Below are 23,997 nucleotides of genomic sequence, written 5' to 3'. Positions count from 1 at the left end.
TTTTTTGTTTGTTTAAGTATTCTTCCTGTTTGTTATAACAATTGGGTTAATGATTTCTTTACTTTTTATACTCTAAACAAATTAAATCATTTATGATCTACATTAATTTATTTAATTTCAAGTCATTTTTGAGAATTTAAAAATAAAAAATGAAATAATATAATAAACCAACTATTACAGTATTACTTTAACCAACCATTTGATTGATTTCTGCATTATTTGTATGAAAAAAAATATTGTTATACATCTTTTTTACATTGAAAAAAAATAATATAAGCAAGTTATATTGCATACGTTATATTATTTTTGAACTTTATATCCATAATTATGAATAGTTTTAGAAACGGTCCCAATATTTTACTTCATACACATTATGCATTTTTGGGCTCAGAAAATGAAAATATCCAAGGACAATCAATTTATTTGCATGAGCATATGGATATTGGTAATCGCATCAATTCTCAAAATGATGACATGCCAATTCAAGGTGTACAATTGAACACTCCGACAAGCAATGAGTATCCAAATGGTCTCAAAATTTTTAACATGTGGTGACTCTAGCGTTTATTTGAACACTACACAAAATGTAATTTACAAATAAATTTTCAATAATTTGTAATACTTTTGAATTTTCAATATCATAACCTATTTTTAATAGTATTCTGTATTTATGTAATACTAATTTTACATCTTACAATGCATTCGGTTTTCAAAAAATATTTATACTTCAATTATAATAAGACTAAGAATATACATCTTACAATATTTCTAATTTTTAGTCTGTGCATCGCACGGGTGAAATACTAGTATATATATATATATATATATATATATATATATATATATAATAGAGAGACAAAGAATATATATGTATATATATGTGGGACAAAAGAGAGAAATTAAGTAAGATGTAGAATTAGATTGAAATGAGCAATTATACAAAGTAAATGATTAAACTATTTATACATGGCAAGAGAGAGCCTAATGCGGCAAGCATAAGGAGGAGAGAAGAAAGAGGAAAACATGTAAGAAAAAGAAGCACCATGGTAAAACATGTTGTCCTATTGGATTTGAGCCACAAATAATTTTGTATCCTAACAATCTCCCGTCGAACTTCTAAGGTTCTTCCTGTTGCTAAGTTCAAGCAGTGCTTGAGTTTAGTCGGCTGTTCCAGTTGTTAATTTCCACAATGGATTTGATCCAAGGTGGAGATTGTTAGGACATAAATGTGTGGCTCATATCCATGAAGACATTTTCCTTCGACCGTTAGCAGTGTTGCTCCATGTTTTGCTCTGCACGTTCTCCATGTTTTGCTCCTCTCAACATGACATTTCTCTCTTATTTGCATTGTATAAATAGTTTAGTCTAATTGCTTTGTTTTTGTTCATTACTCATCAATATTAATTATTGAATTCATTCTCTTTCTTTCTTTCTTTCTCCCTCACGTAGATTTATATATATACATATACATATACATATATATATATATATATATATATATATATATATATATATATATATATATATATATATATATATTCCTTTTATATTCTCTTTTGATATATTTATGATATATTTTATATTTTCCATTTGTTAATTATTTATTTGTCATTTATATATTTTTCCTATTATTTAACTTCTATAATTCTCAATTTTCGATTCTTCGCTTCCGCATTATTCCGCTAAATTCCTAACAGCACTAAACCCTAGGAGAATCCACGATGATTGGTGGAGGGTAAATATGGCAAAAGATTGGCTAAAGAATGCATCAGGCAAAGGCTCTTGGGTACTTGTGGTTTACCTAGCAACATGGACCCAAGGGCTAGAATTGCTATTTTAAATACTTTGGGGTTGAAAAGGAATTTTATCAAAAAGTTTTCTAGATGAACACTTGTTTAAAGCTTCTCAGAATTCTTCCGGTTTCACTCAGATTGGTTTCTCAATTTAAAACTTGGTACGCGAGTTACCCGAAAATTTAGGATTTTGGATTAAAAAGGAATTTTGGTGTTGAATTAATTTAAAATGTGTCCAAAATAATTTATTCAAACACCAATTGATCGCGAAAATTTTTAATGGAGTGAAAATGGCTATTTTGGAATTTCTTAAAATTGGATTTATAAAATAAAATTTTGGGTTGTTACACAAGCGCCTAAGCAGTGGCATGAGAAGTTTGACCATGTGATGTTAACCAATGGGTTTAATATAAACGAAAGTGACAAGTGCGTCTACGTTAAGGAAACGATAGACGATTATGTCATTCTTTGTTTATATGTGGATGATATACTCATCGTGGGTAGTAACGATCGAATGACCAAATCTACCAAGAACATGTTAAATTCGAGATTTGACATTAAAGATATGGGTTCGGCGGATTTAATCCTCGTGATTAAAATCGTGAGAAGACCGGATGTTCTCGTGTTAAGCCAATCTCATTATGTTGATAAAATTCTTGCAAAGTTTAATAAGGATGATTATCAAGTGGCTAGGACGTCGTTAGATACTAATGTACATCTATCCAAAAATCATGGAAAATGTATCTCTCAAGTAGAATACACTTGGATTATCGGAAGTTTGATGTATCTAATGAGTTGTACCAAGCCTGATATTACCTTTGCGGTTAGCAAACTCAGTAGATATACAAGTAACCCTAGTGATGCGCACTGGAAGGCAATAATGAGAGTTATGAGATACTTGAAGTATACTCGTGACTAGGGACTGCACTATACGAGATATCCTGCTGTACTTGAAGGGTATAGCGACGCTAACGGGATGTCGGATATTAAGAGCTCTAAGTCCACAAGTGGTTACGTGTTTACGTTAGCTGGTGCAGCGGTTTCTTGGAAATCCTCGAAACAAACCGTGAAAGCCAGATCTATGATGGAATTAGAGCTAATAGCCTTAGACAAATATTGTGAAGAGGCTGAATGACTATGCCTTTTTGTTGAGGATATTCCTTGTTGGGATAGACCCGTACCTCCAATTAGTGTGCATTGTGATAGTCAAGCCGCAATTGGAAGGGTACAGATCAGAGAAATATGTATAATGGTAAGTCTAGACCTATACGTCGTAAACATAATACCATTAAACAGTTTCTCACAATGGTACGCTGTTATCTCTGTTGATGACTACATAAGGTCAAAGGATAATATAGCGGATCCGCTAACCAAAGGGTTGAGCAAAGGTGTTGTTGAGAAATTGGCACGAGGAATGTCTCTAAAGCCCATGGAATAAAAGTTCTATAGTAGACACTCAACCTAGCTGCATCTAGGGTCAATGGGACAACTAAACTATGGAACGAAGCGTGTTAGGAACAGATGTATTTAGATTTTGATGATACCAAACTTACTAGGAATGTAGACCCCTCTTTTACTCTCGTTATTTTGCATATTTCATGTTAGACGAAAGTAGTCACAACTCAGAGAAGATCAAGAGAAGAACAAGAGAAGGTCGAAAGAACAACTTAGACTGAAACATGGAAGGATCTAACTCTCGTGTAAACTTCAAATGATAAGAAAGATCACTTGACTAGAAGGGAAAACAGAAGATAAAGACAATCTTTCGTTTAATAGATCCCAAGACCAAAAAGTCTAAGAATATGCATCATTTCACTCATGAATGCTAAGAACATCAATAGAACATCAAGAATCATCATAGCAAGTATAAAGTAGGTTTTGTAGAGCATGAGTTACCTCTTGTATCCTAAGAACACCTTCTTCAACCTCAAAGCAAGACCAAAAGCTCCTTTAGATCAACCTAGCAACTCACCCACCACTAGATCTTCTACGAACTCCGAAAACCCAACAAGATAAAAGAAGATTTAGAGAGAGATGGAGGAATCTTGTATGGAAAGGTGTGGGAAGATAGATCTTACCACTTCTTGTATTGGAGTACTAGAAAGTTGGAATCTTGGCTTGCATTTCTTGAAGAAATGTGAAGATGAACTTTAGGGGTTTTCTTTGAGAGAAGGAGGAGTGGAGAGCAAGAAAGGAGGGTGTAGAAAGAAGGAGAAATCCTGAAAAATGACTTGGGGTGTCTAGGTTAGGGTAGGTTTTTTTTTTTTTTTTTTTTTACTAGATAAACTAAAAATTAAAATCCATTGCCACCAAAGTACATAATAGCAATCAAATTCAGCTCAGTCATATGATAACTTGTTCTGCTTCAATACTTTGGAAACCTTACAAAAAGTACTAGACCTATAATGCTTCCACAAAGCAGCAGCATTGGTACATAGATGAAATTAACAAGGTGATTGACTGCACCAGTAGCTACTAGCGCTACGATCTGGCAACGGGCTCCAATGCTTCAATAGTAACAACGCTGTTTCCCCGAATAACCACCATGCCAATATCATTCTTTTCATTGTCGTTAACCTCCATAGTGTTATCAATGACCAAATTCATGAACTGATCAAACCCACGAAGAGTCCCGACTACCATGCGATTGGCATTCATCTTAATTTGGAGTTTCTTGTCCATGTACTTTTTGAGATTCGGAGGCTGACCCGATCGACTCATGCTGCTGCGCTTCCCGTTTTCGTCTCAGACCAGAGAAGTGAAGGGGCCCCTTCTTTCCACATAAAGACAAGAATGAAATTAAAGTCTAGAGTACAAGAAATAAAGCACAAGATCCACTAATTGACTAAATTAATAGACTAAGGAATTGGTCAAACTAGGTTCCTTAAGTAATTTCAAAGGGGAAATTAAGAAAGAAATTGTAAAGCAAGAAGGAATTAATTAAGAAATTAATTTGGGTTTAAAGAGTGAATTTTCGGGGTGTCACAGTCTATGTCTCACAGCTGGGCAATCATCCTAGACAAAAGGAGTCCTACGAATGACATTCACAAAAAACAAGAAGCATTAAATGATTAGTACCTTTGTCAGTGAAAAAGGACAAAAGGACAAACCACTTTTGCAACCAACGGCTACACAGTACAGCCGAATTAAATGCTTCATGCCCAGTGGTTATTACACACTGGTTAATAGTTTTGAATTTTCATCTCCCTCCCACGAATGAATTTTTCCTCACGTATAAATACCTCACTTCACCACTGAAGAAGGTGCTGGTTTTTCACTCAATCTTCATCTATAAAAGCTTTGTTAACAAGTGTCATCCAAAAGCTTTCAAACTAGCATGTTGTTGTGAAGCATTTCCAAAGAGAGATCATCTAGACTTCAAGCCTTCACAACACAAGGAAATCTTGCAATTTATAATCGAAGATTCAAGCATCATCAAGTCAAGATTTCACAAGTTGGAGAACATCATCAGTTCTTTCCAACCCTCAACTCTGAAGAAGACGTTGATAGAGGCGGAGTAAACTCGAGGAGTTGAAAAACCTACACAAGTAGCTGTCCGGCTTAGTGATCAAAGAAGCTAGCTTGTTTAGTTTGTACTAGGAGTGATAGTGAAATCCCTTTCACAAGTTGTGGAAGAAGAGTGGAGTAGGCTTAGTTAATAGCCGAACCACTATAAAAATCTCTCTCCCACTTTCTCTTTACTTTCATATATCTAACTATCTGGCATTGCATTCATACCGACCAAACCCTAAGATTTTCCATAAAGAAACCGTGCAAAGGTTATCCTAATATAAACTTACATTTTTCTGTTGTGCATATCCTCCGAAACGATTTGTTTTCAAAGTTGTAGTAGAGTCTATTCACACCCCCCCCCCCCCCTCTAGACTCTCCTTCGACCCTACCAGGACCAACAAAGCGTGTCACTGTTGGGATCTCGGACTCCCTACCATTCCTCGTTAGAACAGTGACTCCTGCACGAGGTGTAACACCCCCATTTCCAAACTAGAGAAACTCTTAAAAATACATACAATTTTTTTTTTTTTTGAAAACGAATGCAATAGCGGAAGCGAATATAAAACTAAAGAAACGGAGAGTGCTACCACCACGCTCAGGTATTTCTCTATACCCAAACGCTAAGGCTAAAAACAACTAACTGAAACAACTCAAGGTACGTACTAGTACAAGAACAACTAACAATTCAACTGACTAACTAATAAATAATAAATTCTCAAGGTGGTTCGCTCGTTCTCATTCCCAATGCTCATGCAAGAGTTCCTACAAAAATAATCAAAGAATAGAAAACAAAGAAACACACAAATTCAACATTAAGCTTGTAAGATCTACTTCACCCCGTAAAACATTTTGCACATATCATATAACACATAGGAGCAGATAGTTTGCATCTAGAATGACCCCTTAAACAATTTTATTTTCATCAATAATATCAAATCAAATAACTTTACACATTAAATATCACAAATTCATTAAAATCATGAATCACATAAACACATAGGAAATGTGATTTTTGATTTGGGATAAAAAGAATTTTAGTGAACATAAATCTTACCTGAATTCCAATGACACAGAAAGGAAGAATTGGTGATGAAGGAGAATAGGTCGGCATCGGCTGCTGATTAGCTAGGGAATTGAGAAACGAAAGGTAGATTCTCAAGGTTTTTGTTTCCTTTATTTTCATTCGGCAGAATACTAACCTAGGTTAATTAAGTATTAGGCACAAGTAGTAATTATATATCAATTAGGCTTAAGCTCACACACACACACACATACACACACACACACACATATATATATATATATATATATATATATATATATATATATATATTGTAGTTTAGGTACATATTAACCTATTAACATACATAACATATATATTAAAACTTCAACCGTACAGGACTAACATATATATACTAAAAGTTTAAGTTTATTTAATAAAAACATATTAGTTTGAGAATTCTAAAATTAGTTATTATATTATACTAGTATTTGCACCCGTGCGATGCACGGAATGAATTTGTTGTAATATATTAAAAATATATGAATCGATATATAATTATTTAAATTAGAACATCAAATATTATATAGTGCAATTAAAGATAAAGTTTGGATCCTTTATATATTTTGATGTTATCATTGCTTGAATTTATGCTAATAATTGGTCAAATTAATAGCTAATGTCTAGATGTACGCATACGGTGCTATAACTTTGAAGATTTTATTTATCATTATTTAGAATTTTCATAAATTAGGCAAATGTGCTCATTCTCTAACAACTGAGTTATAGAAATGAATTGGTATCATTATTCATTTGTATGGAATATATTTTTTTTTGTCTAGATATATAACAATTTTTTTATTAAAAAAAAAACTTAATATCACCGATTATATTTACACATTATTGAAACCTCTTTGTAGACGACATTGGTAGTGACAACACAATCTTGTTCATCTTCGTCTAGAGTTAACACCTTCAATCCATCAGGACGGATTACTTGGATTAAAATATATAATGGTAGAATATTACTCAATTAGTTATCCTTTTATATTTTCAGTCAATTAGTGATATCAGATTCATTTTCAGCCAATTATTCTTTTTTTTTATTTTCAGTCAATTAATCAATTAGAATATCAAATGTAGTGATAATTTTACCTAATTTTTTGTTCAATTTTTAATTGATGATGTAGATATTATTATTGAAATATTTTTGTTCCATTTTTAATTTACCTTTACTATTGTTTAAAATATGCATTTACTATTGATAATGTAGAATATTATTATTAAAATATTTTTCTCTAATTTTTAATTTTCATTCCATTTTTAATTAAAATGCAATGATCTGACCATTTCTTTTTTTTTTAGTCAATTATGGAGCATTTTTTATTTGCAGTCAATTATTAATATTCATTTTCTTTTATATTTTCAGTCAATTAGTAATATTAGATTCATTTTCAGTCAATTATTTTTTTTTATTTTCAGTCAATTAGAATATAGATGTATTGATATTTTTACCTAATTTCCGTTACATTTTAATTTGATGATGTAGAATATTATTAATGAAATATTTTCGTTTCATTTTTAATTTACATTTACTATTTTTTTTAAATATGTCTTTACTACTTGATGATGTAAAATATTATTATTGAAATATTTTCTTTCTATTCTTAATTTTCCTTTACTTCTAAACAAAAAGAAAAAAAAAACTTTGGACTTCTCACTACTTGCCCACATTGATGCGCAAGCAATTATGTTTGTAAACATTTTCAAGAGCTCATCTTTCTAAACATTTTCAATGTGAGATTAAAATGATCCCACATCATTCTTCTTATTTTTTTCTAATTTTAAGTTTATTTTGTATATCGTTTTATTTGGATGATTATGATGATGATGATGATGATGATGATGATTATTATTATTATTATTATTATTATTATTATTATTATTATTATTATTATTATTATTATTATTATTATTGACAATTTTAAAAAATTGAGATTGAAAAATTCACCAAAATTTTAACAAATTCGTCATTTTAACAATTTATCTTTAATCAAAACACCAAAAATATTATTTAATAACTTAATAATTTGCTCTAAACTGCTAGAAACTAAAACAATACATACATTTTGGGTTAATCTTTCCCAACCCACTAATAATAATTAATAAATAATAAATAATGAATAAATAAATAAAAACTAAAATAAGAAGACAAATCTAAGGTTTCTTAAATAAGAACCTTTTAACTTCTCAATACTTGCGACATTGATGGACAAACAATTATGTTTGTACCTCTTATATAGAGGAGTTCAAGAGCTTATCTTTTCAAACATTTTCAATGTGGGATCAAAATAATCTCATATCATTTACAAAGGGACGGGCTCCCCTTCGTTTTTTTTTTTTTTTTTTTTTTTTTGGTTAATTTTAATTTTATTTGGATTATTATTATTATTATTATTATTATTATTATTATTATTATTATTATTATTATTATTATTGTTGTTGTTGTTGTTGTTGTTGTTGTTGTTGTTGTTGTTGTTGTTGTCGTCGTGGTGTTGTTGTAATTTGATTATTTGGCAAATTCGACAAAATTTTAACAAATTCAAATGTTTAACATTTTAATCAAAACACCAAACATATTATTTAATAACTTAGCAATTTGCTCCAAACTGCTAAAAACTAAACCAATACATCTACATTTTGGGTTAATCTTTCCCAAACCCCCTAATAAATTTTATAAAAGAAAACTAAAATAAGAAGCCACTAAGATAAGGTTTATTAAATAAGAGTCTTTTGACTCGTTGGGCTTCAATAGGTGAACATATATTATATGTAACAGGTCAATCGAATAGTTATGCTGTGGAACCGTGTCCACCTTGCAAGGTGGACACAATTCTATGTTAATAATTACTGAATTATATGTTCATAATTATAAAGCTATATATTCATAATCTTTGAACTTTATATTCATAATTATTGAACTCTATATTCACAATTACAAAACTATATGTTCATAATTACTTAATTATATGTTCATAATTATAAAGTTATATATTCATAATTTTTGAACTTCATATTCACAATTATTGAATCTCTATATTCATAATTACATAACTATATGTTCATAATTATAGAACTATATATTCATAATTATGAACAATTTTGGAACCGTGTCTACCATGCAAGGTGGACATAGTTTCACATCATAATTTGTCGGGTCAATAGTACTCAAAAATAAAACATGAGCATTTGGACTTCTCAATACTTGCCCACATTGATGGTCAAACAATTATGTTTGTAAGAGGGGCTCAAGAACTCCTCTTTCCAAACATTTTCAATGTGGGATCAAAATGATCTAGCATTATTTACAAATGGAGCCCGTGGATCCCTTTTGTCTTCTTCTTATTATTTTTAATTTTAAATTTAATTTTATTTTGTATATTGTTTTGTTTGGATTATTATTATTATTATTATTATTATTATTATTATTATTATTATTATTATTATTATTATTATTATTATTATTATTTGTAATTTGATTATTGATAAATTCGCAAAAATTATAATAAATTCGTCCTTTTAACATTTTAACTTTAATCAAAACATCAAAATATCAAAATCAAAAAATATATTATATAATAACTCAATAATTTGCTCCAAACAGCTAAAAACTAATACAACACATACATTTTGGGTTAATCTTCCACAACCCCTACTAATAATAAATAAATAAAAACTAAAATAAGAAGACAAAGTTAAAGCTTCTTAAATAAGAACCTTTTGACTTCTCAATACTTGACCACATTGATGGGCAAACAATTATGTTTATAAGAGTCTCATTGCTCCTCTTATATAGATGAGCTCTCTCTTTTCAAACATTTTAAATGTGGGATCAAAATGATCCCACATCATTTACAAAGGGTGCCGGTGGCTCGCCTTTGTCTTCTTTTTTTTTTTTTTTTTTTTTTTTTGGTTAATTTTAATTTTATTTTGTATATAGTTTTTTTTTTTTTGGATTATTATTATTATTGTTGTTGTTGTTGTTGTTGTTGTAATCTGATTATTTGGTAAATTCGTCAAAATTTTAATAAATTCGTTTGTTTAACATTATATTTAATCAAAACACCAAAAATATTATTTAATAACTTAACAATTTGCTCCAAACTGCTAAAAACTAAAACAACTCATATACATTTTGGGTTAATCTTTCTCAAACCCCCTAATAAATTTTAAAAAAAAAATTTAAAAAAAAAACTAAAATAAGAAGCCATTAAGATAAGGTTTCTTAAATAAGAGCCTTTTGACACGTTGGGTTTCAATAGGTTTTGAGAAAGTTTACATGTTACAGGGTCAATCGAATAGTTATGTTGTGAAACTGTGTCCACCTTGCAAGGTGGACACATTTCTATGTTTATAATTACTAAACTATATGTTCATTATTATAAAGCTATATATTCATAATTTTTGAACTTCATATTCATAAGTACGTATTGAACTCTATATTTATAATTACAGAACTCTAAATTCATAGTTACTGAACTATATGTTCATAATTATAAAGATATATATGCATAATTTTTAACTTCATGTTCACAATTATTGAATCTCTATATTCATGATTACATAACTATATGTTCATAATTATGTTCACAACACTATGTTCATAATTATAGAACTATATGTTCATAACTTTTTGAATTATATATTAATAATTATGAACAATTTTTGAACTGTGTCTACATTGCAAGGTGGACACATATCCACAGCATAATTTGTCAGGTTAATAGTACTAAAATAAAAAAAATAAAAAAATAAAAATAAAAAAGTCTTTGGACTTCTCAATACTTGTCCATATTAATGGGCAAGCAATTATATGTTTGTAAATGCCCCTCTTATATAGAGGAGTTTAAGAGCTCATCTTTCCAAACATTTTCAATGTGGAATCAAAATGATCCCACATCATTTACAAAGGGAAGCCACCTTTGTCTTCTTCCTCTCTTTATTTTTTTTTTTTTTTTAAATTTTAAATTTATTTTGTATATAGTTTCGTTTGGATTATTAAATTTGTTGTTATTTTTATTATTATTATTATTATTATTATTATTATTATTATTATTATTATTATTATTATTATTATTATTATTGTTATTGTTATTGTTATTATTTTAATTTTATTTTTATTTTTTTATTATTACATTATTACATAGGATTTTTATTATACTTGAACAATAATATTATCAATTATATTATTATATTATAGAATATAATACCATACATAATGTTACCAATTATGCAATATTACCAATTAATAGATTTTTTTTTTAATTTCCATTAGACATTTACTTACCAAATAAGCTTTACTACAAAAGATTGGGCGGGAAAATGAAATTGGATGATTTTGTTTTTATATAATAATAATAATAATAATAATAATAATAATAATAATAATAATAATAATAATATAATATATAATATATATAGATTAATTATTACCCTAATACTTAATTTATAAATCTGATTTTAAAATTCTTATTATTATTATTAACATTAACATTTGATTAGTTTTATAAAAAAAAATGTAAATTCTAAAATTTGTATGAATAAATTTAAACTCTAATCCGACCCATTTCCTTATATGATTGTATAATTCATTTTATATACACATAATATTTATTAAAATGAAAATAGGAAAATTCTATAATATAATTTCATTAATTATAATTTATATTGATAGATTTATAATTAAAAAATTACATTTAAAAATTTAAAAAGTTGCATTTAAATTTTGCATGATTATTATAGTGCATAAGTGTATGTATGATTAGAAATATTCATGTTTTGTTAATTTAATAATTTCATTTCTTTAATTATATTTCATATTTTATTAATTGTAATTTAACTAAATTGCACAAATATTTCTAGGGAAGAAATCTTATATTTCTCAATTTATTTAATTATATTAATTACAATTACCAAATATTGTGACAATTACCATAATAATTTCATTAATTATATTACTTATATTAATTATAATATTTGTAATAATCTCTTCCAAAATTTAAATACATTACCATAATAATCACACAAAATAATGAAAGAAAATTATTAAATTAATTATCTTTTATAAAAATAAGGAAATTATATTAAAAATTAATTATATATTAAGATAAATATAATTTTTTTCATGCCAATATATTATACATTAAGTATAAAAATATATATGTATATAAATTACCATAATAATTACACTGAAAAAGGTAACAATATATAATTATTAGGTAATAATATTAATAATTAATTATTAAGGTAAGTATAACTTATTTTGTACTAATAATATTATCCATTATATATATATATATATATATATATATATATATATATATATATATATATATATATATATACTTTTAATTTTATATTGATAACCATAGTCTATGTATATACTTTAAGAAAATATTCATTATTAAAGATTAAAGATGAGATATAATTTAAAAAGTAAGTTATTTATTAGATTACCTAATATAATTTCTTACTAATTGATTCAATGCTACTATGTATAATTCATATATTTGAAAACTTTTTAAATCGAAATATCCATTAATTGCCTTAATAATTAAAATAATTGTTAGTCAATCAATATTCAATAGTACTAAAAGTATTATTTGAATTTTTATACATAAGATATAATATTATTAAATTGAAATAATTAAATAAAAATAATGTGTCCATATTACAAAAAATTTTATAATAGTAATTTTTATTGCATAATAGAATTTGGCAATTATTAAATATTGTTTATGGTAATTATTGTATGACTTTTAATACTAAAATTATTAGGTAGAATTTTTATAATTAAGGTATAATATTCTTAAGGTAAAATATTGCTTATATATGGTTTACCCGTATTAACCATCACTATATTAAATTAATAAATAATTCTTTTAATATAATATATTATTAAATCTAAACATATGATTAATATTTATTCAATATTATTACGGAAGTATTACAATTATAAATTTTACTCCGTATTAAATTTTAAATGGCTTAGCATATCGAAGCAAACATGGTAAGTCAATAACATTATTTTACATTAGTAAAGTGATTTTATATCAAGGAATGTCAAATGAAGAATAAAATCAAAATAATACTCTATTGAAAAAAAAAAAGCCACAGTACTTAATCATTTTTTTCCTAAAAAAAAAAAAATTTAAATGGCAAGAAAAACGCCTTGAAGGGAAAGACAAACTACTCTCTTATTACAAAAAATGTACACTTTAAAAACGGAGAAATTGAATCGAAATAAAGTCCAATGCTTTGATATATTGACAACTAAAAAATGCTTTTAATTTCATTTTGGTTTTTATCGTATTCTTAGTATGGTTCCCTCTATAAGTCTATATATATTTACATATACACATAATTCGTCCCTCGATCACAAAACTTTATCATCTTGATAAGCAAGGAACTCTTTTGCTTCCCGATCAATCTTTCTAGATCTGTATCTTCTCCACAAAAAAAAAAAAAAAAAAAAAAAAAAAAAAAAAAAAAAAAAAAAAAAAGACAAAAAAATATATATATCAACATGTTTTCTTATGAACCACTTTTGTTGTTTAAAAACCATAAAATACAAAAAAATAAACCAATACAAAACCCAAAAAGAAGAAAAAAATAAAAGAAACTAAGATGATGAAAACCTCACCAATGTAAATCACGTATCAACCTCAACTGTGGAAGATCACATGATGATTAGAAGTCTATTGCTCCCCGGTCAATCTTTCTAGATCCGTATAGTATCTTCTCGACAAAAATAGACCAAAAAAAAAAAAGAATATATCAACATTTTTTCTTACGAACCACTTTTGTTGTTTAAAAATCAAAAAATACAAAAAAATAAAAACAAAACAAAACCCAAAAAGAAGGAAAAATAAAAGAAACTAAGATAATGAAAACCTCACCAGTGCAAATCACGTATCAACCTCAACTGTGGAAGATCACATGATGATTAGAAGTCTATTGCTTCCCGATCAATCTTTCTAGATCCGTATCTTCTCTACAAAAATAGACAAAAAAAGAAAAGAATATATCAACATTTTTTCTTACGAACCACTTTTGTTGTTTAAAAATCAGAAAATACAAAAGAATAGAAACAAAACAAAACCCAAAAAGAATAAAAAATTAAAGAAACTAAGATAATGAAAACCTCACTAGTGCAAATCACGTATCAACCTCAACTGTGGAAGATCACAGGATGATTAACAAAAATCAATAAAATAATTAACCTTAGTTGGGGTTGTGTATGGTCATATAAGGTGTATTTATACACAATGGATGAGATCAAAAGGGTTTAGTATTGAAATTATAAAATGGTAAGAGATCTCAAGAAAGGTAAAATCTTTAATATTATTAAAATGCCATATTTGTCTAAATATTTGATAGGGAAAATGGCACTTTTTCCCCCTATGTTATATGCTTATAGCACTTTTTCCCCCTGAGTTATTCATGCATCCACATTTGCCCCCTCAATTATTATAAAAGTGGCGGTTTTTCCCCCTGATAATATTAAATAGACATTTTTACCCTTAAATACATATTTTATTTATTTCTCTTGTTCAACAAATTATTGTTTATACGTAGGGATGGTCATGGTTCGGTTCGAACTGAACCGAACACTATAGCAATCAAATAAAAAAAAATTCGGTTATGATTCATAACATAACCCAATATTTGGGTTTCCGTTTATTAAAATTGTGAAGTGGAAAAAAATAGATTCTGAACCGTGAACCAGAGGTTCAAATCAGAACAACTACTAGCAATAGCTTAAAATTAGAATTATAATATTTGCAAATAGTGTATGTTTTTTTCGCATTTATATTGACTCTCACATATAAGTATATATAATCGCGATTTGGTTTTTATTTTGAATCGTTGTTTCACAATTTCGGATCCAATTTGAACTGTTGGTTCAAACATTATTTTAAAATTTTATTTTTTTATTTTTAAAGTATTCTAAATTCAACAATTAATGTATTTTATTTTTTCAAATTGTGGTTATAATTTGTTGGAGAAGTAAAATAAAGGAAATATTTATTTTAAGGGTAAATATGTCCATTTAATATATCAGGGGGGAAAATTGCCACTTAAATAATATAGGGGGAAAAAGTGCTATAAGTATATAACACAGGGGGAAAAAGTGCCATTTTCCCTATTTGATATTACAAAAATGCCTCTAAGTTTTGGGGGGAAAATTTGGCTAGGAGGATTTTACTTTTATATATATATAGATTAGTAATATGAGTTTAAGTAATAGTAATAGCCATAAAATAATAGTAGACTAGTCTAAAATAGTTTTGGGTCTCATAAAATAATATTTATGTCAAAATAATACGTATAAAATAACTGGGTATTACACGAAGCTAGCACGTTGATGGTTTAATGATTCGAATGTCGGTTGACATGCGTGAGCATGCGGGATACTCGAAAAGAATCACCTATGTGAGAGAAAAGTGAGGTTGCTTCAAAGGAGAATTGATTGGGCTCAATTCTTTAGAAAATCTCGTAGATCTAGGAAGGTGACCCGTGACCAAAACGGGCACACCCATGAGAGCAGAACAAAGGTTGGAAGGTTATTGTGTGTGATGTGTCATCACCTACACAAGTTCGATTGTACAGCCAGTAGAGTAAACATATCTTCACAAGGCTAGGTTCAAAGGGTAACACCTACCTATGCTATGTAGGGATCGACCGTTGAGCACATTCGTGTCATTTTTCCACGTCCCGAAAATCAAATTTCATTCACGTGGGGGATTGTTGGAATTTTTAGCATAAAATGACAATTTATGAGTGGCTATTTTGTGGTACAAATATATGTTGGTCCACTTCTGATTTGGGTTAGGTCAAACTGGATTCGGGTTCTTCGCTGACTCGCTGTGAGACGAAGAAATTGATATATTGTACACTCAAAATTAGTAATAGGTGAATGAGAAATTGATTCTCAAAGTGAACTTATTTGAGAGAAGTAAAAACTAAAGCTTTTAAGTAAAGTGGTAATTAAGATTATCATTTTTAAGTGCTATTTTGAAAGCACTATACCAAGTTTAATTATGTTGATTAATCTTTGAAAGCTTAATTTGAAGTTTTGGGATTTGTAGAACCATTCAGTGCTGTGAAGATAAGCACCATTCGGTGCTAATGGCACTTTTTGGGTGCAGTTTCCGGTCCCAATTCAAAAGTTCTGAAACATTAAACTTTTTGTTTAAATTATACGACTTCTCGGCCATTCAGGTATTTTAAAACAGTTTATTATGGTCAATACGAATTAATTATATATTAATTTTATAACCGTTGATATTATTTTGATAATAAGTATGACCGTTTCAAACGTTTTTATCCAATTATTAAATTGGATTTATGTGTTATTCATTAGTGCTATTTAATTCTGATATCCTATATAAACACCTAGGTGTTGGGTAGAATTGTTGGTTGCTGATTTTGAACTAGCAAAATCATTGTTTTCACTACTCCTCTCTCAAAATCGTTGTCTTACCAAAAAAAAAAAAAAAAAAAAAAAAAAAAAAGGAAATTCTGGCTAACACTTTTGTAAATTTGTACGGATTGCTCAGGTTTATGCCAAGGGGCATTGTAAAGGGTTTCTTGATTTTGTACCAAGTATGGTGGATTAATGAGTTTTTTGCACTTTTAGTCCCACGACTATAGTGACACTGGCAGAATTGATCCACGACTTTTGAATCTTGCAATTTTAGTCCACGACTATTGATTTTTTTGTAAAAATGGTCCTTCCGGCCACTTTTCTGTCAAAATTTCACCGGAAAAAAAAAAATCTTCATTTTTAGCCGGGTTAAAATTGACATTTTACTTATCTCAAAAAATTAAAAGAAAAAAATTGATATTTGACTACACACAATATTACTGGGCTACATACTACTGCCGCAGGCGGCGGAGTTCCTGGAGCAGGCAGGGCTGTCAGTAAGCGGCGGAGCGGACATGGCGTTCCCCGGGCTAGTTGGTTATCCGGCAGCAGCATTGAAGTGGTACATGTACTCTGCTGCCTGGGGCAGTAGTATGTAACGCAGTAATATTGTATGTAGTCAAATATCAATTTTTTTCTTTTAATTTTTTGAGATAAGTAAAATGTCAATTTTAACCCGACTAAAAATAGAGAATTTTTTTTTTCCGGTGAAATTTTGACGGAAAAGTGGCCGGAATGACCATTTTTGCAAAAAAAATTAATAATCGTGGACTAAAATTGCAAGGTTCAAAAGTCGTGGATCAATTCTGCCAGTGCCACTATAGTCGTGGGACTAAAAGTGCAAAAAACTCGTGGATTAATTTGTCTAAAAAATTAAATCCACTGGTACTAGTTAAGTACTAGTTTGGTTGAGATTATTTTCCATAAAATAAATCTCTATTTTCGCTAATATATATATTTTTTGTATATATATATTATTTTGGTTTTGTATCAAAATTGATTAGAATTAATTTTCTATAAATAAATTCTATATTTTCGTATAAAAATATTATATATATATATATATATATATATATATATATATATATATATATATATTGTGTATCGACTTATTCACCAGTACCAATAATTGTTTGTTGAAAACAAAAGTATTACATTTTCATCTTGACTTGATCCATCTCACTGAGAAGGTTCCGTGAGATAGTCTCACACAAGTTTTTGCTATATTAAAATTACAAGTGACTCTCTTGTGAGACCGTCTCACGGATCCTTATCTACAAGACTGGTTGGGTCAAGATGTAAATGTAATACTTATACTGAAAAATGTAATATATACTACTCATGAATAAAGTGTTTGTTAGTGAAAAGTGTAATACTTTTGAGAAAAAAATGTAAAAGTATTATATTTTGTGGTTTACGTACCGTGTCCCTTATAAGTAACAAACTACTTTTTTTTTTTTGAATGCTAGTAGTTCCATTACATTGTAGTATGTGTTCATATACTTTCTCAACCTACTGAAACACAAAGAGCTAATAACGCCTCAATTGAGGCTTGAACTCACAACCTTCCAAATAGAAGTCCAACCCGGGTACCATTGGACCACATAGTCCTGGTAAGTAACAAACTACTTATTTCTTATTAGTATTACTTTTTTGTAAGAGTTAATACCCAAAATAGTCCCTCGACTATGTCGTAATTACCAATTTGGTCCTCGACTATCATTCTTACTCAATTAAGTCCTCAACTATACAATTTTTACCCAATTTAGTCCTTTGTCAATTTGACTGTTTGTTGATTGTCAAAAGTGGAAATAAAGTTGTAATTTTACAAGTTTTCTCCTTCCTCCGCATTTAGCAGCGCTAAACCATGTAGTAATAAGCTCCGGTTGGGTTCTAAACCTGTCAGTATCGAAGTAGTGGTTGTGCATCGGATAGCCCATGAATTTGATTTCAACGATTTTTTTACGATCGAAATCTGATCGGAGTGTATTGCTGCATGGTTTGGCGCTGCTAAATGGAGAGGAAGGAGAAATCTTGTAAAATTATAATTTTATCCCGACTTTTGACAGTCAACAAACAGTCAAATTAATACAGAGTACTAAATTGGGTAAGAATTGTATAGTTGAGGACTAAATTGAGTAAGAATTGTATAGTTGAGGACTTAATTGAGTAAAAGTTACATAGCTGAGGACTTAATTGGGTAAGAATGGTAGTTGAGGACCAAATTGGTAATTATGACATAGTCGAGGGACCATTTTAGGTATTAACTCTTTTTTTAATATAAGTATTATATTTTCATTTTGTCCGACACATCTTATCCGTGAGATGGTATTAAACAAATTTTGGCTAAAATTATACATTTTGTTCAACAGAAAAATATATAATATTGTTAAGAATATGACATATTTCAAAAATTTAATAGTGTGGCAGCATGTACTGGTTTGTATCATTTAGCTGTGCCGCCTGTACGGCACTTACTACTCGAGAGATGTTTATCACATTGTAACGATGTTTTTCCGTATTATATATATCGTGAACGAATTCACGTGAAGGAAACCGAAATTTTTATTTTTTTTTAAAAAGAAAAGTTGGTCCCACGTTACGTTATGCGAACAACTACTACACCTTAAAAAACACTAATTCATCACTGTAAACGGCAGACTGCATGCACTGATTAAGCAGTCTCTGAAACCACACTATATTCTTCTTCACTTTCTGTCTAGCTCAGCTCCCTCCCACACTATATTGTGCAATCTGCATTGAACAAGGTTGGTTTCTTGATCTGGGTCTACTCTTTTAGGTGTTTGTTTGTATATTTTAGGGGTTTCTTAATCTTTACTCAGCAACCAGTGTTTATTTTAATTTAAACATGAAATCATGATAAATTTAATATTGTGCATGCAGACTGAAAGTTTTGCCTTATACATTTCTTTTTAGTTTTTTACTTGTCTTTTGTTGCATGTTGGAGTATCCATAGATGGAAATTGATAACTATTGTTTGGAGTGTCAAAATGAATCAAAACTCGCGGACTAATCTTAAACCGTCCAACTATGAAACGGATTAAGACCTAAATATTTTGACCCACAAAAATGCGGGCCGCAGGCTAACCTACTAACTTTTCATATTAATATATATATATATATATATATATATATATATATACACGCAAAGGTTACACAACAACAACTCAAATATACAGTGGTGGGGCAGCTGCACCCACTCCCACACCCCATATATATTGTATATATATTAAATATACCAAGAATTTAAGCAAAGGTTAATTTAATTTGGCTTAGATGGTAAGACCATTATTTTTATATAATATATAATATATTATGAAATGTTCAATAGTTTGAATCCCAAAGCACTTGATTTAATAGTGAGAATTCTAATTGAATTTTTTATTTGTAATATTGTAACTTTTTTTAAAAAAATATTATTAGTGAGATGAGTGATTTATAATGTGTTTCCCATTCAAATTATTTTATCTAATTAATTATGTTTTATATTTGTTTTAAATTTTTTTTTTATCTTGATGTATTTTGATTTTTCATCTCTAGTCAACAATATTTATGACTCGGACCCTAAGTGTTTCAAATTTTTTTTCAAAATATCTTGTTAGTTTTAATCTTTCGCCCCCACTTGACAAGATTTCTTGATCCGTTGCTGCATATACATACATACATATATATATATATATATATATATATATATATATATATATATATATATATATATATATATATATATATATATATATATATATATATATATAGGCTAAGGATCATGTGAAAATAGTACCATAGGAGATAAATTAGAACCAATTTTAACCTTACATCTGTAAAAATTTGACAAATTTGATCAGATTAAAAAAAAAAAAAAAACACAGTAGCATTTTCGTAATTATCATCAACTTCACTATGCAAATTTGAACACTTAAATATGCAAACCTGGTAAATTTTATAAAATCAACAAATAAAAAACAAAATTTTAAATCTAAACAATAAATGCTAGATTGATATTAGGTAGTAAAAAGTTAACCACTAAACTAAATAAAACAAAAAATTTAGTCATAAACTCTAAATCAAAAACCTAAGTGCAATGCATTTTTGCATTTTTTGCAAGTGCGATCTTCTAATATGTACTAACTTGAAATATTCTGAGAATTACATATATTAGTGTTCAAGTTTGCATAGTAAAGTCAGTGATAATTACAAAAATGTTACCGCGTTATTTTTAACAAATTTGATCTGATCCGTTATATTTTTCCAAATTTAAAGCTGAAATTTGTTCTTATTTCTCTTCTAAGGACTTGTTACCATGGTCCACGCAATAACTATTATTTAGATACGGACCTTTGCGGCTTAAAAACAATTATTATACCATGGATCAGTGTCCACCTTGCATTGTGGACCTTGGTTTAAAAATTATGTGTTTGCAATTAATAAATAATGTGTATGTAGATAAATTGAAAACACATAATAATAAGTCAATAACATATTTTTCATTCCACCCAGGTTTAATCATGTGACCACCCAATTGGACAATCTTTACGCCATGGAACAGGTTCACAGTGTACCATACTATGGATCCTGGTGCATGTGCGTGTATCTTATGTTGTGAGTTTTTGTACTCCGTATTATTAAATTTTGTACTTAAGAGTATGAATTCTGTACATACACATTATAGTAGCTGGTTGATTGGAGGATTTAATTGTGTTAGAAACGTATTGAATTTGATTAATTGGGCAGGTGAAGAACTTGTTAAACGAACCAAAATGACTTCCTCAATGAGAGAGAAGAAGATGAGTGAAACCACATATTCCAGAAAGCTGCCTGATTTCAAACAATCTGTAAAACTGAAGTATGTGAAACTTGGGTACCATTACCTCATTACCCACGGAATGTACATCCTAGTACCCCTATTTTTGTCATCCCTGCTTGTCCCTTTTGCTGCTCACCTTTCCACACTCTCCCTGGAAGATCTATACGCCCTTTCGGATCACCATCTCCGATCCAATCTCGCATCATTCATCATTTGCTCCACACTCTTGGTGTTTCTGTGCACCCTTTACTCCCTCGCCCGCCCTCGCCCCGTCTACCTAGTGAACTTCTCATGCTACAAGCCACAAGATGGTAGCACGTGCTCAAGGGAGGGGTTTATGGTGAGGACACAAACGATTACAACGTTCACCGATGAGAACATTGAGTTTCAGAGGAAGATTATTGAAAGGTCTGGGCTGAGTGATATGACTTATCTCCCTGACGCTCTTATCAGAATCCCAGCAAATCCGTGTATGGCAGAGGCATGGAAAGAAGCTGAGATGGTAATGTTTGGTGCTATTGATGAGCTTCTTGATAAAACTTGTGTTGAGCCAAAGGATATTGGGATTTTGGTTGTGAATTGCAGCTTGTTTAATCCCACCCCTTCTTTGTCTGCAAGGATTGTTAACCATTACAGGCTTGGGGAAAACATTTTGAGTTATAATCTGGGTGGGATGGGGTGCAGTGCTGGTTTAATCTCAACCCATCTGGCTAAAGATCTTCTGCAAGTCCACCCTAACACTTATGCCTTGGTTCTAAGCATGGAGAACATCACCCTCAACTGGTATTTCGGCAACCACAAATCAATGTTGCTTACCAACTGCTTGTTCCGGATGGGCGGGGCTGCCGTTCTTCTTTCTAACAAGGTATAGACACTGAAAATTTGATAAAAGATTTTTTTTTTTAATATTGATATATTTGAGTATATATTTAATTGATAATAACAAAATAGTTTGAACATATCAAAACTATTCATATCCTTGTGACAAAGGTGGAATCGCCCAGAACTATTTAGGAGAAGAGACAAATGTTCGAAGTTAGGCGGTGCTAGTGTGGGGATTATGCTCAAAGCGGGCAGATCTCTTGTGCATACTAGTATTTGACCATGTTGGCTGAGCCATTAAATCATCTTAATTTACCTTTTCCCAAATACTCTGTAGGGTTGGGGTGCGGGGCTCTTAGGGTTAAGATTCAACCATTTGGGAGAAGAAGGTGGAATCGCCCACCCCAGAGCCCCACACCGCAATCCATGGTGACTCAACTGACAAACATAGGTTAGACTTTTATTTACTTGGCACAAGGAGCCCTGCTGGTTTTGAGAGGTTCTCCCACACTGCTGACTAGTGAGACTCAATCCTTGATCTTTGGTAAAAAATTAGTTAAACCGCCCATGCAAGCCAAAAGTCTTCATATCATACAATGACTCAGAAACACCTGAAAAGTTTTGAAGCTTATTCAGAGATCATCAATGATCCTGAAAATACACATTGTAAACAAAATATTGGATTTGAATTTAATATATTCAATTTTTTTCGTGTTTACACCAGGCATCTGATCGAAGACGATCCAAATACCAGTTGGTACACAGTGTGAGAACCCACAAAGGCAGCGATGACAAATGCTATTCCTGCGTGTACCAGAGAGAAGATGGGGATGGGGAGATGGGCGTTTCTCTCGCAAAGGACCTCACGGCCGTGGCCGGGGAAGCTCTGAAAACCAACATAACAACCTTGGCTCCTCTCGTTCTCCCCATGTCCGAACAGTTGCTTTTCTTCGCCACATTTCTGGCAAGAAAGCTGTTGAAGATGAAGACAATTAAGCCATACATCCCAGATTTCAAATTGGCATTTGAACATTTCTGCATCCACGCTGGGGGGAAAGCTGTGTTGGATGCAGTGGAGAAGAACCTCCAGCTCTCAGACTGGCACTTGGAGCCCTCAAGAATGACGCTCTACCGATTCGGGAACACCTCGAGCAGCTCGCTTTGGTACGAACTCGCATATATGGAAGCCAAGGGAAGGGTTAAGAAGGGTGATAGGGCATGGAAGATAGGATTTGGGTCTGGGTTCAAGTGTAACAGTGCGGTTTGGATGGCTTTAAAGACTATAGACCCTGCTAAGGAGAAGAATCTATGGATGGACGAGATTCACAACTTCCCTGTACAGCTTCCCAGTTAAAACTATGTATGATAACAATCTACTGATTGATGGTAATAAGTGGGTAATAACTCCAGCTGCATTGGAATCTGCAGATTGATATTAAACGCATTCTATATATATAGTCTGTTGAAGTTCTATTGGTTCTGGATGTATTGTTTTTGGGGATCAAGGCCAAGAGAGAATTCAGTGTCTACTTTGTTGGATTTTTTTTTTTTTTTT

The 23,997-nt window shown here is 30.1% G+C and overlaps 1 protein-coding gene and 1 long non-coding RNA gene across 6 annotated transcripts in view; one reads left to right on the top strand and one right to left on the bottom strand.

Moving 5' to 3' along the window:
• The window catches only part of LOC109174666, a 9,360-nt gene extending 4,809 nt beyond the window's left edge, over nucleotides 1-4,551 (bottom strand). Inside the window, exon 1 of the long non-coding RNA XR_002053144.1 lies at nucleotides 4,072-4,551. This is a non-coding gene — a long non-coding RNA (uncharacterized LOC109174666). The remainder of the gene's footprint in view (nucleotides 1-4,071) is intronic.
• Nucleotides 3,441-23,997, top strand: LOC109174664 (3-ketoacyl-CoA synthase 11-like). Of its 5 annotated transcripts, none has more exons than XM_019323944.1 (4): nucleotides 19,469-19,563; nucleotides 21,314-21,397; nucleotides 21,548-22,485; nucleotides 23,167-23,997. In XM_019323944.1, exons 2-4 carry the CDS (start codon nucleotides 21,382-21,384, stop codon nucleotides 23,794-23,796), a joined length of 1,584 nt encoding a protein of 527 aa, XP_019179489.1. In that variant the 5' UTR covers nucleotides 19,469-19,563; nucleotides 21,314-21,381; the 3' UTR covers nucleotides 23,797-23,997. The 5 variants fall into 5 exon arrangements, with proteins under 5 accessions (XP_019179492.1, XP_019179489.1, XP_019179488.1 ...); XM_019323943.1 differs by having other exon boundaries at nucleotides 21,314-21,415; XM_019323947.1 differs by lacking the exons at nucleotides 19,469-19,563; nucleotides 21,314-21,397 and adding an exon at nucleotides 3,441-3,446.

The sequence above is a fragment of the Ipomoea nil genome, unplaced genomic scaffold, assembly GCF_001879475.1.
Source record: "Ipomoea nil cultivar Tokyo-kokei standard unplaced genomic scaffold, Asagao_1.1 scaffold0642, whole genome shotgun sequence".
Lineage (NCBI taxonomy): Eukaryota > Viridiplantae > Streptophyta > Magnoliopsida > Solanales > Convolvulaceae > Ipomoea > Ipomoea nil.
The sequence above is the reverse complement of the archived record's forward strand: the minus strand, read 5'-3'. Positions and strand labels throughout refer to the sequence as shown.